Below are 18,679 nucleotides of genomic sequence, written 5' to 3'. Positions count from 1 at the left end.
TTTAGTATATGTAAGTCTGTTTTCTGGCCATTCAATCTTTTTATTACAGGACTCACTGAAGTAGGTCCCAACATTTCAAATGGTTTTCAAAATGGGACATTTAATAAATAGTAATCAAAATGATTTTTTTTTTCAACACAAAATTTGATCTGTTGTAAATAAAATGATGCCTGTAGATGCTTTTCTACTTGTGTGATAATAAAGGCATTGGAAATACTTCTGAACATTGAATTTGTTTGCAGAGTTAGGGGAAATTGTATTATCTTTGATGACAATATTATACAGATTTTGCTTTTCTTTTGCCATTCAGCTGTGGACAGATCTTCAATGCACTAATGTTTTGTTTCTTTACAGAGCGGCCTGATCCACCCTATGACTTGAAACTTTATGACCATGAGGACAGGAGCGTGAGACTGGCCTGGACAGCAGGAAAAGAACACAAAAGCCCTATCCATGGTAAGAATTGGACATTTTTATTTCTAAAGGTATGCACTTTCTCAGTACAGTTTAGACATGATTTCCAATGTGCTGGTCATCTTTGTTTCTAATCTTTGTTCTCTTTACTGTAATGCTTTTTAAATGATTTAAGTGAATTTGTGTGTGTCTTACCCTTTTTCTTTTCTCCTCTCTCATTGTTTCTCTCTTTTTCTTACTTTGTGTTTGTAGAATTTATTATTGAGTTTGAAGAAGATGTCTTTGACAAAGGCCACTGGCAAAAACTTGAGACTGTTGATGGAAGCCTTGATTCGGTGGAGCTGAAGCTCTCGCCTTTTGTTAACTACCAGTTTAGAGTGATCGCTATCAATGGAGTTGGGAAAAGTGATGCCAGCAAACCCTCCGAACGCTTTCAGACTCCGCCAGCAGGTGGGATAAGACAGAGATTCTTTTAGAGTTTAGAAATAATTTCCATCTCAGAAATGTAAAAAAATGTAAACTATTAGAAGAAATCAACCGCTGCACTCATGTATGTAAATCATTGTACCACTTTTATTTAGAGCAATGCTATGCATATAATCTAACCTTGATTTTTTAAGCTATAAATATTTTGTCAGCATTTTGTTCTGCCCTTCTTTAAACTACTGTACTTGTAATAGTAAACTTAGAACTAAAATAAAAACTCAGCAAAACTATAAAACTTTACACTTGATGTTTTTTCAGAAAATATTTTTAAATTGAGAAAAAACATTTTTTCAGTCCAATATCTAAGTGAAAGTTGTTAGCTTTTGGACACATCCATGATATGGCATCCTTGCATGCAGGGATGCTGGCAAGAGTATGCTATGTACACACTAGTGTGCATGCAGTCAACCAGGGGAGTAGCAAACATCATAAAAAGTAAATCTAAAAAATTAATAAGCTTTATCTCGCTAATCATCTCCTCTCAATGTAAATGTGCAATCTAGCTTTATATTCTCAGTCTGAACACTTTTGTTAATGAAACATAAGGTTTTATATGACATCAAGATATTTACAGAAATATGAAAAGAATATTTTAACTGTAAAAATAATATAAATAACACTGATTCTCTTTCTTGATATGTGTAGCTTACATTGCAAATATCAATGTTAGTTTTCTTCAGCGTCCTCCTAAGGTTTTGTCTTATGCCATGCAATAGTTTGTACGTCATTCGGAAACATTAAGTATGTGTAGAAATGCTCCATACCTTCATAATTACTAACAGAGAACTAGTAGAATTTCCAGAATAGTGTACTATAAGTGGACGTTGAAAGTGCATTATATTATCTCTCACCATGTTATTTCACATTATGCCCCCTCCCAAAACACTCTTTACAGTACTGACTGGAATAAACAGAATGTAATTTTGCCTGTACCTGTGCAAATTCTGTGAGGAAGGTCTAGTAGTTTATGTCTGAGGATAAAATCTACCTTGGGCAGCACTGTTTGTAAACAGATTGTTTATTAAAAATGCCTCACTGTCACCTTCACTTTTAGTGACATAGACATGGCCATCCTGTTTTGTGTACATATGATACCAAATCTGAATGGGATGGGGAGATTATAATAATTGCATTAACAAGAACAGTTTCAACAACAGAAACCGTGTGTTGTAATTATGAGTATGTGGACATTAGTGTAGCCAGGCAAAGTGTATACATTTATAAATCATGAGTACTATATATATATAGCAAGTACTGTAACTGGAGGCTGCCAGAAGGTGTAACCTACATTCCACAATCTAGCTGAACGCAATATTACTCTTCACAAAGTGATTCTTTTTTATTCAGTTTTTGCAGTGGACATCAGGTATGATGCTATATTTCTTAAGTGTGCTGGTGAAGCATTTTTGGAAGATATGTACGTTACATATACTGTAACAAGTATTATGGTGCTATTCCTTTATACCCACAGAATATATGTGGACATGTACACACACACACACACGCGCGCACACACTCACACGCACGCACACACTCACACACACACTCACACACACACACACACACACACACACACACACACACACACACACACACACACACACACACACACACATATAGATAGACAAAGGCAGACACATTTGCACATATACTTGTATTAATAGTATGCCATTCATGTATTTGCAGTATAGTGATCCCTACTTGAACAAGACCATGTCATGGCTCAAAAACTGAAGGGTCGGAAGGAAAAAGGGCTCCAGAGACATTTGCTTGGAATTGTTACAGAGTAGATAGAAGTAACTATAGCATAAGGTAACTACTCTGGCATAAACTAACTACTGTAAACTCCCTTTTGCTCTATGTGCAGGGGTGTTGGTGCTTAATTGGAGAGGGGGGGGGTCAGACTCCCACCAACGATAGCTTCAAAGTAAATCATTCCAGTGTACCTGGATTCTCCTGGATTTAGAAGCCAAAGAAGAGATTCACAGCAGGAAATGTAGGTAGTGCTCATAACACTCCAGTCTGGTAGCTGGTCAACAGATGATATCTTTCTAGGTATGAATGACTGACAGGCTTACATGGGCTAGTAAGTGAACTAAAACCAGAGCATTAAACTGCTCCTCCTAGTAATCAAAGAAGTAAGTTTGCAGATGGACTGTACCTTGAATATCTGGTAAGAGTGGATCAATGCAGGGCCTTAACATAATACAGGGGCTTGTCATAGTGTATTTCTGCTACCCTGCCTTAATGAAGCTGCTGCACATCTGCAAATCCAGTGGGACAAGATTCACTCACTCTAGGAATCTTAACCTAGCTTGTGATATTAACAGGGCATGCTGGAGAGACAGATATGTCACCTAGAGTTTGCCACTTCTCAGAAGCAGACTCCCAATTCATGTATAACAGAGCTCCTCAATCACCCTGTTTAAGCAACGCCTGGACAATTGGATGGGAAGCCATAAATTTATACCAGGTTTCGCCTGTGTCCCTGTTAAACAGAGCAGCCAGAGCTGATCTTAGATTCACATGCAAACATAGACTATATATCTTGGTCCATAAGGGAACAAGGGTATAACATGGCTAGGCTTGTAGAGACCTTAGTGCCAATAGCCTAGTAATCTCCTACAATCCCATGATCAATGCCAATTAAAACTGAGTGTGGACATCTGTAGGTCAGTGTTACCATTTTGGGGAGGGGTTGGAGTAGGGTAGAAAGAATGATGGTGGAGGGGTATCATGAGTGATGGGGTCAGCAGTATAAACTGAAAAAAATCTGATTATACTCCACATGATTTTCAGTCTTTGTGATTACCTTAGTAAACAAGAGCTATTAAGGCTATATTAGTGCAAGCTTTTCAATTAAAGAAGCTGTGTATTCAGTAGCATGTAGTAATATTAGTCAAATAGTCAGGCCAAAGTTTTTGTGGAAGAAGAAAACAAAACAATTTTATTCACCTTAAGGGCCAGTTCTGAAGGTTCATCTTATAATGTCTTATTTTCATTGCACAGTAAATAGGGATTCTTACAAACACTCAAAACTCTCAAGGTAAAGGTGGAAGTTGTGATTTTCAGTTTTCTGTCATGGACAAAAGTGTGCTGAAACTAACCCCTGTACAGGTGCCTCTCCCCTTACCACATGGTATCAGACATATCTCAGCCTCTTTGTTGATGAATATGGCATTTATTGATTTATTTATTTATTTACATTTGTTGACCGGGAGTGTCCAACTGGACGTAGGTCTATTTTCAGCGGAGGCCCGGGGAGAAAAGCTCCACAGTTAAAATATATAGACAGTAGTTACATTGGATTTACATAGCAATTAACAATTTGATCAACACAGCAATTAACAATTGCAAACATAGTTACAAATGAAGAACATAGTACATCAGTAGACAACTAGAATCTTTATCATCTGCGAAGTACATAACAGACATTAACAATTGTTACAATAAGAAGTTCCTGCTCTATAATAAGTAGTTAGGCTTATGAACATCTGAGCTTGCTATAATCAAGGTAGTTAGTGGGGTGGAAAGAAAGGTAGTGGGGTGGATGGGCTGGGTGATATTAGAGGGGGAGTTGCAAGGGCATAGAGGGGGAGTTGCAAGGGCATAGCCAGCACGTTTTTAGGTGCACTTTTAGTAAAGTTTTGAAGTGGGTGCATGATGGTACGGAGGTAATTGTGGGTGCGAGGGAGTTCCATAATTTGGCTATGGCGCAAGAGAATAGTGCTTCTCCAGCAGAGTTATTGGCTTTAGTGACCTGTAAGTGATTTTTGTTGCTGGATCTTAGTGTTCTGGTGGTGCGATAGAGTTAGAGTAGATTCTAGAGGGATAGGACTTTTAGAGGATGGTTTACTAGTTTGTGGCCGAGTGTGAGTTGATACCATTGAAGGAGGTGAGGGAGTTCAAGCCAGCCCAGTTAAGCAAGTGAGAGACAGTGGTGACTATGGTAGGATGCCCCTGTGGTGAATTTGGCGATTTTGTTGTAGCAGGTCTCAAGCTTGTTTAGATCACATTGCCTTAGGTTGGTATATATTAGAGAGGCATAAAGTAGGGTGGAGATAAGGTGGGAATTTGCTACTGAAATCTTTGCTGCTTTGGTGAGAAGTTGCTTATTTCTGTATAACGCTCCTAGTTTTTGTGGACTTTTTTATGGCCATGAATATGTGAATGTCAAATTTTAGTTTATTGTCTATTTCCACTCCTAGCAATTTGCTGTGTTCTGCTGGGTGTATAGTGGTGTTGTCTTTTGCTGTGAAGTTAAAGTGTGAGTTGTTTTGAACATGTTTGGTGGGTTGGAAGATGAGTAGTTTAGTTTTGTTTGGGTTGAGTATTAATTGGGAATTGGATAACCAAGTTTCCTCAGAGGAAAAGGCTTCCTGTGTGACTTTTTGCAGTTTGGGTAGGGACTGAGCTGAGCAGATGATGGTTGAGTCACCTGCATATTGTATGAGTGTGCCATGTTTGGTGGCAGAGGCTAGATTATTGGTGAAAATAGAGAAGCATAGGGGTCCAAGGATGGATCCTTGGGGAACCCCTATAGAGACAGGTAGTTGGGTAGATATGTCATTCTGCCATACAATGGATTGTTGGCAGTCAGACAGGTAACTCTGAAACCAGTTGGTGACTAATTGAGAGAAGGATAGGTTATTGAGGACAGAGATAAGTTGTTTGTGTGGGACCATGTCAAATGCTTTAGATAGGTCTAGGAAAGTAGCAGAGGAGAGATAGCCATTGTTTTTATGCTGAAGGATAGTGTTAGTAAAGGAGAGTAAGGCAGTGGTGGTGCTATGGTTTGGTCGGAAACCATGCTGAGTATTGGAAAGGAGGTTGTTAGTAAGGAGGTAGTCTGAAACCTGAGAGTGTATGCATCTCTCTAGTATTTTGGAGAGTGGAGAGAGAATAGCTATGGGGTGGTAATTGGTTAGTTCTGTGGAGGGTCTGCTTTTGTGGAGAGGAATTATATGTGATACTTTCCACAGTGTGGGAACGTAACTTTCTGACAGAGATCGGTTAATCAAGATGGATACTGGGCAGGCTAAAGCATCAGCTGCTGTTTGTAGGTATTCACTTGGAAGGTTGTCTGCTGCTAATTTTGTGGGCTTAAGTTTAGTAAAGAGTTTTTTTTATGTTGGAGGTAGGAACAGGAGAAAAAGAAAAGACAGTGGGGAGATTACTAGTTGAAGGTGTGGGTTAGAGGGGAGGGGGGGTTGTGTTGTCTAGCTAGTGATAGTATGGTTTGTGTGAAGTGTGTGTTGAATGAGATAGCAATATTTTCAGAGGAGTGAGGGATGTTAGGAGGAGGGGTACTGACTTTACCTGGGTGGAGGATGGAGTTTATGGAGGACCAGAATTGTTTGGGGTTGTGTTGGGACGAGTCTAGGGCAGACTGGTAGTATTGGAATTTGTCCTGTTTTATTAGCTTTTTGACTCTATTGCGTAGTTCTAGGAATTTCTGTCTAGTTGAGGGGGTTTTGGTTTTGTGCCAGTGCTCCCAGGCTTTATCCCTTTTTTTCATTTCTGACTTAGTGGTTTTCTGTAGCCATGTGGAGGGTTGTGCTTTGGTTCTGGAAAGTCTTATAGGGGCGTGGTAATTAAGGATGCTCAGGAAGGTAGTATTAAAAAATTCAACTGCGTCATCAAGACTGAGGTACTTTAGAGGATGCCAGTTACATTCTTTGAAGGATGAGATGAATGTGAGTGGGTTAAAGCTTAGTTTTTTTACGTATTTGATGGTAGATGACAGGTTTAACTTGGTATAGGTGTATTTTGAGTAGGAATGTTGGGGAGTTTTCACTGAGGCTATCCCTCACATTGCTTCCTTTAGCAGTATATTGCAGGGTGTCACAACCCTCTCCCCCGAAATATTATTTTCTAAAGTCATTCATGCTCACCACTATTTTGGGTGCTACTAATATATACACATCCTGTGCCTCTCTGCCTTTTCTGCTGCACTTCTCCCCACTCACCCTCCTTCTAACTATGCTGCAAGTTCCTACAGTCTAACCCTTTCCTTTTGTCCTACAGTGTAACTCTTTCCTTTTCTCCTAATCTACACTTGCCAAGCATTGTGAGTCTTCCGTGTTCCCTAGCCTTCTGTTCTCCTTACCGTGTAGGTAACTGCCTCCTATTATATCTTTAGCAGTGTGTGTCCATTTGTTATATGACCTGCGGAACTGGTGAGAGTATTACAAAAGTGGCTTTACCAAGTTTTTCACAATGGAAGAAGTCTCTTGAGTCCTTTTTTCTCACGAAACATCTCCAACTCAACCTAATCTCTGTAGCCATTGCAAAATGCCTTATCACAAAAAACAAAAGAGCATGTTTCTTCTTTAGTGAACTACCTTCCTCCAGCATTCTGCTATTTTTCTAATGTTTAAAATATTTTTTAGTGTTTCCCACCTAAATTAGTGTAGCTAGTAGCTGTAGCATAGTCCAGATACGTTTTCTGCATCTGGGTCTGTTTGTAGTGACTATTGTATTCTGAGTAGGGTTGCCACCTTTCCAAATGCCCAAAGTGGGACATTTGTGCTACAAACATCAGATTTTGCAGGGCAAAACATACCCACGGTGAGTACAAAGGACAGAACTTCAGTGTTTTGCCTGAATAAAAGTTTATTCTTGTAGCATTTTAGTTCCTTATTCTGTTTCTTATAACATTTAGGTGTTTCAGATACAGAATAACTGTTTAATGCAACTATTACATAAAATATAGAAAATAATTTTGTCCTAAAATCTCAGGACATTTGCCATTTTTTCACATTTTTTGCAGGACACAACTGCCCAAAGAGGGACTGTCCCTCACAAAGTGGGACAGGTGGTAACCCTAATTCTGAGCACATTTTCAAAGGCATTTTTCATTGGAAGGGGCCTTTCTGCACCCTTTTGAGAGACGTGTGCTGATTGGAACCTGTCTGGTGAAGGGTGATTGGTCTAAGCTTAGAGTAAGCACCCTCATTGGTTCTTTTGATTTTTTAAAGATTTTTTTTAAGTTCTGAGCTTCTGGTATTTATTCCCCGCGTTTTAGCAGATTTTTGCTTGTTTGTGCATTGTGCATCACCGTGCACTGCTGCACAATTGTGTGCCATAGTTAGACAGATAATTTAGACAATTTTTTTCCCTTAGATATAGTTTTAGTACATTAGTTTATTCCTCATCTGTAGTACATCTCCGGTCTAAGAAATATTGCTAATGAGCTGTGACCTATTAAACCACCAGCCAAAAACCCCATCAGAAATATCCAGCCACAGAGCACCTCCTAGATCAGTCCTGAATGCACCCCCTTTAAGATAACAGTTCTTCAAACCTAGCATTATGGACAGTTGGACTACCCTTGTTTCTCCTGCCAGCCTTGTTGACTTGGGTCTCCTGAGGCAGAGTAGCAATTGACTTATGTACACCGACAACCCTCTACTAATAACTCACTCTAGGACAGAGTACAAGAGCTTTATCTACACCAGGAATTTTGAATCCTTGCTGCCTTGCACTCAAAACAGTAACATTGAAGAGGTTGTCAAATCACCCACCACTATTCACACACATAATACCACTACTCATACACATAGTATGCATCCATCACATAAAGCAACATATGAGGAGGGTCTCTTAAAAAACCTACTGAGACACCAGAGACCTCCAAAACACAAGATGGCTACAGCTAACAGAGTTCTCACAGCACCCATGACACATAGCAAAACAGTGTCTCACCTCCCAAACCCTTAAGGCATAATACTCAAAAAGCAAATTTGCTAGTCATTGGAGACTCAGTAGTGAGACACACGGATGTCTCACTCACCAAGTTAGATATGGAGAAACTCACAGTCATCTGCCTGTCCTGTGCCAGGATTCATCAGATCATGCATACACTTAGGTCTCTTGGCAACAAGTACCGTTATAACTCTGTTATAGCTCATGCTGGAGTGAACAACCTGAGATGTACCTCACTCGACTATATGAGGAGAGACATAATTGAGCTCTCTGAGTATGTGTTTCAGGCAGGTATGTCCCTAGGATTGAGCAGCATATTACCCTCACCTAGAATGATTCCACGGTATTAACAAAAATAATGAGTGATTTCAATAATTGGCTTAGTTTTTTTGGTGTCATTCAAAGGGGATCCAGTTTCTATCAGCCTGGGATGACATGGTAGACAAACCTCGCTGCTTTGCCAGAGATGGTTTAAACCTCGCTGCTTTGCCAGAGATGGTTTGCACTTGGCACCACTAGGCTTTCAGCTGCTGGCAAAGGCTCTTACCTCCCCCAGAGTGCCTTTTTTAGGCAAGGTCTCCTAAACAAAATTTCCAGTGTGAAAATTGCCAACCATAACAAAATAAGGGTTATGCTGCTAAACGCTAGGAGTGTAAACCAAAAACTGCACACTCTGGAAACACTTCTATCACCAGAGGATGTAGATGTCTGTGCAGTCACAGAAACCTGATTCAAGGCCTCAGAGAGTACCCCGGCCTTGCAAGGCTAAAATGCCTTCCACACCTTTAGGCAAAACGAACATGTAAGAACCAAAGGAGGTGGTGTTTCTATTTATATCATGACAAATTCACCTCCCAACTGGTTAGGCTGGATAACTCCATGGAGTTACTCCAAGTTCAGATTACTGTGGGTAAGACCCCCATTCATGTCATAGATAGTTATAGAGTTATAGCTCCCTCCATGGATCATGATTCACACGAGGCCTACTTGACCAAACTGGGGTCAATGCAAATAGTGTCAAATGCTCTAGTCATGGGAGATTTCAATTATTCCACCATCAAATGGGAAACCTACTCAAGCCCTAACACAATAGCGCAAAACTTCCTTGCCTTTGTTAACTCAAATGCCCTGGAACAAATTGTTCAAACCCCAACAAGAGGATTAAACATACTAGATGTGGTCCTCACTAACATGACAAACAGATGCACCACTGCAACTGTCGAACCCTCATTAGTTACATCTGACCACAAATCAGTCATCTTCAAAATGGCACTAACACCAGAACTCACAAAGGGGGCAAAGTCAGACTAAAAAACTTCACCAAAGCAAACTATATCCTCCAAGGGGAAGTTATAAATGCATTCCAAGCCACACTCCTAGCTGGAAGTGGTAACTACACCAAAGCTTACACTAAAGCCCTGCACATTTACTTGTATAAGTGTACAGACTTGGCTATTCCAGAGAGAATCAAAGCCAGGGCCACAAGTTAAAAACAAGCTGCCCGGTGGACATCCAGCATCAACAAACTTTACAACAAATGCAAAACGTTGCTGTTTAAAAAAAAGCAATGGAAAAGCACCCTCCTCAGCCTCAACAGGCAAATAAGACAACATGTCAAATTCTCTAAGGGTAACTTTGAGAAAAACTTAACAATCACAACCAAGGATAACCATAAGGCCTTTTACAGCTACATATGTAGCCTAAGAGGTGGGACCCAAGCATGTGCCAAACTAGTGACTAATGATATCACACACACATTTGCCACAGAGATAGCAAACCTGCAAGCGGACAGATTTGGCAAAAAATTTAACTCACTTATCCCCTCCAAACTTAGCACAAATCATGCCCCAAACTTCCCCCTGACACTACATATCTGAAGGTAGGTCATTAAAGCCTTATCTAAGGCAAAAAATACAACCTCTATGGGAACAGATGGCATCCCAGGCTGTCTTCTAAACAAACTAAAACAATGAACTAGCATCACCATTAAGAATTCTGTTCAATCACAGCCTAACCAAAGGCCTTGTTCCTGCAGAATGAAGAACAGCAACATTTATTCCCCTCCACAAAGGTGCCTTAGCAATAGACCCAGAGAATTATAGACCTATAAGTCCTATCAGCCCCATCTGTAAAGCCATAGAACGTATCATCATGGACCTCATAAATAAAGACATAGGTGACTGCCAAACTCTGGATCTGACCCAATTTGACTTCATCAAGGGCATATCCTGCCTGTTAAACCTGGTGGATTTCTTCAAAAATATGACCAGGGCCATTGACGAGGACAAATCTGTGCACAAAGCATACCTCAACTTGGCAAAGGCCTTTGATGCAATCCGTCACTCAGGCATTACCGATAAACTTAGCAAATTGAATGTAAACGCCTCTGTTGTAAGATGGGCTGCCAACTGGCTCACAAACCGGTCACACACTATTAAAACGAATGACTCCATACTCCACATCAGCCAGCAGATCTGTCACCAGCAGGGTGCCACAAGGGTCAGTGCTATGCCCCCTACTGTTTAGTATATACTCCTCAGACTTTCAAGCCAAAACTAAAGGGCTGTGGCTGACCAAGTTTGCAGATGATTGCAAACTGGGTGCAATTATTTAATCCCCAAATGATGTCAGTATACTTCAAGGGGGGTCTTACGCAGACCAATGACTGGTGTCTTAAACATGGTATCAAACTGAGTAGAACGAACTGCATCATCGTTCCCTTCTGTAAAAGCAATGTTCCTTCACACTATCAAATTAACAACACTACCCTATGTACCTACAAAGTGGTAGGAGATCTGGGATCATAAGTAGACTGCAACCTAAACTTTGACCCCCATGTGTCTACAGTTGGAAGGAAGGCTTTCTACATTGCACATTTGATTAGCAAAGGCATCACCTCTAGAGCAAAGGAGGTTATAACCCCTCTATACTTGTCACTAATCAGGCCCATAATTGAGTATAACACCCCTTTTGGCATGTACCATACAAAGCACCTGCAGCAATTGGAGAGACCTCATTGGTTTCTAACTAAGAAGATCAAGGAACTCCAGCACATGCCTTACACAGACTGACTAAAATCCTTGTCACTATACTCAGTATCATATAGTCTTCTTAGGGGAAACTTATGCCTGGCCAACACAGCAATCTCTGACCCAAATCTAATGAATTTGCTGCACATCCTCACATCAAATGGGACTAGAGCTACCCGTTCCAGGGTAAATATGGCCTGCTACTTGAACAGGACGTGCTGGAAGGACAGATTTTAATCCCAGTGACTGCTGTGTCTTTGGAATAGGCTGACAATTCATGTGAAACAGAGCACATCTATGACACTGTTCAAAAGGAACCTGGCTGAGTAGATGGAGCACCATAAGGTCTTACCATGGATAGTGCCCACAGCCCACCTGGACATGGGCAGTCATTACTAAATACAATCCTGGGTATTGACTAGTGTATCTATGGCATTACATTGGGATGAAATGGCTACGCTTGAAATGACCTCTGGGTTGATATCCTAGTAACTTCCTATGATTCTATGATGAAAGCTATTGCTCCATGACTTTCTCACTCTGTAACTCACCCATTGTAGTCTCAGTGAAGACATATTGCCAATAGTCTTGTAACAGAAAAAATCATGCCAATACATAAGAGAGGCAAATGATCAAAAGCAGTGCATCATAGACCCATTCATTTATTTAGTCTTAGACCCTAGAAAAAAATGTGCATTCACAAATTTCAGGCCTTAACTCAGAGCAAACTGTTTTTGTTCAGTCAGCATGGGCTTAAGAAAGCGCAAGAGATTTATTCTGCCATCACTGAAATTAATATGTCTGTAGCCAGGCAAATGGATAATGACTACCATATTACATCTACTATTTGATTACCGATTAATATGCACCAGCCTCATACATAAAATCAGTCAAATAACACAACGCAAAATAATTGTGATAGAATTAGAGTATAGAGCTGAGGCATTCTGTAAAATGAGAATTAAAGTAAATTTTGTTAATTAAAAACAATTTATCTTTCCATAGATTTAAATAGACTCTTTTGTACAAATAAGTTTGTTTCTTCAATTTGTTCAAGGACATTTAAAACTGTACTTATTTTTCCCATATCAAGGCTTGGAGGTGAATGTTTTGGAGCTTTTTCCCCAGGCTGAGTAAGAAGTTGTTTGTTTGATAAAATGGAGCTCGTAGCATACTAGAAACATTTTTCACATCTGTGCCAAGTGCTCAATCTAATGTAGGGCGGTCGATGCTTACCTAGTCAGTTAATCACATGATAAAGTTTAAAAGAAAATCAGTCTTGATTCAGTTTCTGAAGACTTCATGTAATTCTGCTGCTTCAATCTAGGGTGGTCAAAATAAATATAAATAACTTAGATGGCTAGTTCATAGGACATTATTACTGAATAAAAAAAAAAACAAAGTCAAGGTTTATCTATAAACTGTCAACTGAAGACTGAGATTGGTCTGCTTTCAGAATATGTTCCAGCTCCTCACATTGGCTGGAAGTTATTGCATAGCCTTTGTAAGGATCACTGGTGCAGTCATAACCTTTGGGAATCTGGCCCAGCTTGCAGTGCTGTGCACCTCTCTTTCTCTCTCTCTCTGTCTCTCCAAGTCAGGCAGACTCCTTTTTCCCTAGATATAAACACATCTCCAGTATGAGGAGGGGGTCCATCTGCTCCATCTTTGGTTCTTTCTTGCCAGCATGAGTGAACAGTTGCCTATCCTGTTGTGCTTCTGTGGTGTCAGAAAGTGACACTAGTCCATTTTGAAGACAGACAGAACTGGCAGATAAGTGACCTTGTTGGAGAACATTCTCTTTGTGAAGCACATGTATAGAAAAATAGGTACTCTTCAGAGTCAACACATTTCTTATCTATGAGTGCAGGCACAATGGCCCAAGAGCATGGTGTCTGTCTGAACATTCAGTGATTTACTTTCAGAATGGCCACTGGTAAGGCTGACTGGGGTAGGAGATAGGAGATGGTCAGATCGCTTACCCTGGGGGAGGACTTGGAGAACTAGATGCAACCAAGACCTCTAGTGGATACCATGAGCCGCATGGTACATCTCAGTGGGGAAATAGTGAATGATACTTCCTGGTGACATTGCATTGTCTGTACCTACAGCTAGGGAATATGAACTGCTGCTGTGCACGTTTCTATTTCCATGACTACTGAATGGCACATTACTTTGAGTATGTCTTGTTTATTTTTATTTGTGTATTTTGCTGTTGTTTTTTATAAAATTCATAGCATTAATGCTTTCTTCTACCCATTTTCCCATATCTTGCTCTTTATAATAAACTGTCTCATATTTTTTTAGAAAGGAACTATATGTTTTGTTTTGTTTTAGTAATATAAATCAACACACTGTAAAATTATTTTATTTTTCGCCCAATGAAAGTCTCTTTCTGGGCTTACACTGGATTAAGCTCTTATCAAACCTTCCACTGAGCAATTTTACTATAATAATTAAATACCTACATTGAGTTGTCAGATGTTACAAAACTGATGTCAGTGCTTCTGCTCAGTGTAATTTAGTTAAGAAAATGTATTATAGATACTACCTTTTTTGGTATGTTGATATTGCTCTGATAGTCTAATTATTAATATTGCTTACCATTTTCTGTTTATTCTTAAAAATAAATTGCCCATTAGTTATAATGTGGTTTTCAAAATATAATAAATAAATGTGCATCTCAGAATCGCTAATGGCCTTTGCCATCATCTCCTCAAATTATGTCATATAATTCAGCCTAGTAGTTATTATATTCCCAAGAAATTCTTCCCTGTGCTTCTCTGACCTCCTTTGGGACATTGCAACAATTATGATCATTCTGGATTTTTCCCTGATATGTACAACTTTGTACTTTCTCATTTTCTGCTTCAGCTGCCAAATGTCCACCTACCATCCATATGGCAAACACTCATAACCGTCCAAGTCCTGAAGCATACTGATTTTATTAACTACAAGTATACCCTGTTGTAGGAATGGGCTTCATTCCTGTCATGGTATTAAAAATCCTAAGCATTTGGAGAAGTTAGACTGATTTATGCTAGGCCATATTTTGTTGGCAGACAGCCCCCAATCTATGAGAATGGCACAGTTCTTGGTGTAGCCAGTAACCAGCTTACTGCTATCCGGCATAACCTCTGATGCTGGAGTCCTCGACTTGTGTACTAGCTAAATATGTGATAATGCACAGCTGGTCAAAGCTGCACATTAGTCAGTGGATGTCACTGGAATTAGGAATCTCTCATTATAATTAGATGTAGTAACCACAGATACTACATTAAATAACACGTGAAGGGGACTATGTCCCCTGCATGGATATTATAGCAGAGTTTGCTTTTTCAGACAAAAAGCACAGTATTGGAAGTTTCTTTGAATGAGATTCAGACAGCCTATGGTTTGTCTGTTCATTGAATGTATTGCATTAAATTTGCTTAACAGCAAAATGAGATAATAAGCTTATACAGTCTGCCATTTTAAGCGGATTTAACATTATACCTCCCCTCCATCCCTACCTTCTCCTTTTCCCTTTTTCCACCCATCCTCTTCCCTATTGACTACTTCTATGAACTCCCTGTCAACCACACATTCCATATGTCTGCAACCCTCTCTATGAAAAAGTATTTTCAGAGATCCATTGAATAATTAGCCATTACAGTCTGCTGCCTGTGCTGTCTCACATGATCCTATGTGTCCTTCCTGTTTAGGAAGAGCCCACTGTATCCCCTTGGTCTTATGCACCGTTATCATTTATTTATTTATTTTACATTTGTTAACCGGGAAAGTCCGACTGGATATAGGTCCATTTTTAGCGGAGGCCCAGGCCGAAAAGCTCCAGACATACATAACATGTATACATACAGTGAAATATTACAAAATGGACATTTGTTCAACAATAGATACACACATGTACAAGATTTTCTAGAATACACACAGGAAATAGTTGGAAATTATTAACTTATAAGGGAGACCACATATGTTTTTAGTGGTTCACATACATTTTAGTAGTACATGGTTGTGTCAAGATATCACCCTTACTTTAGTACTTTCCAGTAGGTAAGAGACATATACTCAGATTTCTAAACAGTTACTGAATCAGAGTAATACAATGAAAGTTTCTTCCTGTAGAGAGAATTTACATTCTGTCTCTACTGATGTTATGTGAGAAGCAGTCTGGCTGCTCCAGCCTCTGGCCATATTTCATCTCCTCCAGCCAATGAATGTCTCTGGCTACTTTCCTCTGGATTCTTTCCAGTAACCTGATGTCCTTTTCTTTATATGACCTCCAGAATATAATGAAATAGTCATTGTGCAGTCTGACCAAGGAAATGCAGAGTAGAAGCATTACCTCTTTACTTCTGGAATTTCCCCCTAGACAATACATGTCAACACTCTGTTTGCTGCTGCCACTGTCCTCTCTTGCAGTTCTTTGTGATCAACACTGCCAGATCCTTTTCCTTCTCGGTTGCCATCATTTGCACTCCCTTCAGCTGATACTTCACACCAGGGCTGTTTTGGCCAAAGCACAGTGCTTTACATTTACTTGCATTGAATCTCAACTACCATTTTTCTGCTCACTTGTTCAGCCTTTCCATATATTTTGCTAGACTCTCCTGCCGATCTTCAACTGCTGTACCTATATCTTTATTAACATCATAGGCTGATCCTGGTCTCTGTTACCTGAGACAAACACACTGTAGAGTAGTGGACCCAGGACAGACTTTATGGTACCTCAGTAGTCACTTTCCTAATTCTTAGCATTGTTTCAACTACCACAGTCTATTTCATACTGTTCACCCATACAGCTATCCTATTTCCTCAGTCTTGGTCCATACCCCTTGATCTCCAACCTTCTTAATAACCTCCTGTGTGAGACCGAGTCAAAGGCTATGCTGAAGTCCAGGTAGAATCTGTCTAGCGGTGCTCCACTTATAACTTTACTTGTAAATCAGCCGTAAAGACAGTTAAGAAATAACCACCAATGTAGAGGATAAAAATACGTATCCTTCAAGAAAGATAGCAAGGAAACTCAGAAACACACCTAAATGAACCAAAGAGATGTCAATTAAACATCAGTGAAGTAATTATAAGCTGTATAATTTAGTTTATTGCTATGTACCTTAGGAAAAGGATTGTTAAATTAAAAAAATATGCCTACTGATTTCTTTATTAAAACATTTTGTGAGGTTTGTCCTTCATAGATATGAAGACAAATGATTTCTAGAATATGAAATTTAAAATTTATCAAACCTCCATTATGGCAGGTCCAAATATGAGTGTTAGTTGGACGTATTCTCCTTTCTATTTTGATGTGTCTCTTATGTTCTTGCACTTTTACTTTAAAAGCTGCTTTTCTTTTACTAATACATTTTGAGCCGTAAAGCCAATGGGCTCCATAAATAACACTTTAGCTGGGATTCAGCAGCATGTGCTTCATACCTCTGCAGCACTAAATAAGAAGCAAACCTCACCTGCCAGATATGTAACAGGACTTGCACAATGCTGTTAGTCCGAGAAAATGACTAGTACTGCTCTGTTATGGAGAAAGTAGTAATAGGCAGAGCCAAGGGAGGAGATTTGCTAGCAATGTGCACATAACTGGGCTGCCCAAATTCATAAGAAAAGCAGGCAAGAGTGCCCAACATGCTCAAGGCTATGCAAGCTCACATGCACAAAAAGGGTGCCAAATCTTTGCCATACACAGAGCTGAAGACTCCCCAAGGAGATTGAGCACAGCAAACTACTAACCCAGATCATCATGCAAATGGGGAGGAAAGGTGGAGGTAGGAAAGTTAGAAAAGGGATAATAGCAAGTAGAGGGAAACCCAAGGATAACAATAAGAAACGACAGATGGTGTGTGGGGCAACATATACTCCATTTTTAACATAAAAGATGAAAGGTAGGTTGGGAAGGTAGTGATGAATAGTTGTAATGAGGAGAAGGAGAGGAAGATGAGATTGTAGCAGAGAGAGGCAAGTAAATATAAAATGCAGGCACAGACACAGATGGCAGTGACATAGAAAGTGAGGACAACTGTGAATTGGCACATATAGATAAAGGGTGGATACCAGTTGATGAGAGGGTTAGATAGCAAAGACTGGGTTTGTAATGACATGTTAGTCAGGTGAAGCCCTGGATGCAGGATAGGGCAAGGTACGTGGCAAATGCAAGGCCAATGCAGGGACCTATCCACAAAAACAAAATTCATCTCCATGGTTGATGGCATGTGCTGGTTGTGCCTCCAGTTGCCTCATGGTCAAGGCCTACCAGGTGTACAGTTCAACCAGCTGTGCCAGAATTTAGTCTATGGTGATGCATGTGACTAGCTTTTGATGCACCTTGGATGACACCAGTCTATGCAAATGCCACTGAGACACCACATGGGAGCCGCTCAGGTCACTATCACAAAAGGAACTGCTTCTTTTTTACAAAGTGAACTCAGAAGCAACCAGCAAACTCTGCAGGACACCTTCATCAGGATGATCTTTGTCCGCCTAGTGACAGGTCTGGCAACTACAGGTGCTCTAGTGCCAGATGTTGAGGAGACCGCTATCACTGTTGTACCATGACCACAGCTGGACCTACAGGAGGAAGAGAAAATAAGAGAACACTTTAATACATACATACGTTCCACAAAATTGCAGTGGCATAGTGCAGTAGTGCATGTGATGTATGCATCCTGTTGCTAGGAGAAGAAGTATTGCCTCCTGCAACATCATTCCATGCTGGCACAGTGCTCCTTACCTGCTGTAAAACAAATATGAAGAACTCTGAGCACTGGTGGACCGGTTAACATAGGAACAAACAAAAAAGCAATGCTTTATAATTGAACTCGGGCTATTTTTCCCAAATGTCTGCATTCCATTCAGGTAACAGCAGGTCTCTATACTGACAAGATCAGATGATACCACTGGCCTCAGTTACCATCCTGGCAAGCTCATGCCAGAGATACATCCTGTATGATGGGTGATCATAATAGCACAGCAGGCACTTTTCAAACTCCTAAGGTGAAAATATCTAGAAAATATTGCTCTATCTCCAACAT

At 40.0% G+C, this 18,679-nt stretch overlaps 1 protein-coding gene across 5 annotated transcripts in view; it reads left to right on the top strand.

Moving 5' to 3' along the window:
• L1CAM (L1 cell adhesion molecule) overlaps positions 1 to 18,679 on the top strand; it is a 2,005,704-nt gene that overhangs the window by 1,601,905 nt on the left and 385,120 nt on the right. For all 5 annotated transcript variants that reach the window (XM_044080361.1, XM_044080360.1, XM_044080358.1 and 2 more), the window contains 2 exons: positions 355 to 456; positions 667 to 864. In XM_044080361.1, the coding sequence (XP_043936296.1) occupies positions 355 to 456; positions 667 to 864 (300 nt within the window). The remainder of the gene's footprint in view (positions 1 to 354; positions 457 to 666; positions 865 to 18,679) is intronic.

The sequence above is a fragment of the Protopterus annectens genome, chromosome 8.part0 (assembly GCF_019279795.1).
Source record: "Protopterus annectens isolate FY-2018-M chromosome 8.part0, PAN1.0, whole genome shotgun sequence".
In the NCBI taxonomy this organism is placed as follows: Eukaryota; Metazoa; Chordata; order Ceratodontiformes; family Protopteridae; genus Protopterus; species Protopterus annectens.
Note: the sequence above shows the minus strand (reverse complement) of the source record. Positions and strands in the feature narration are given on the sequence as shown.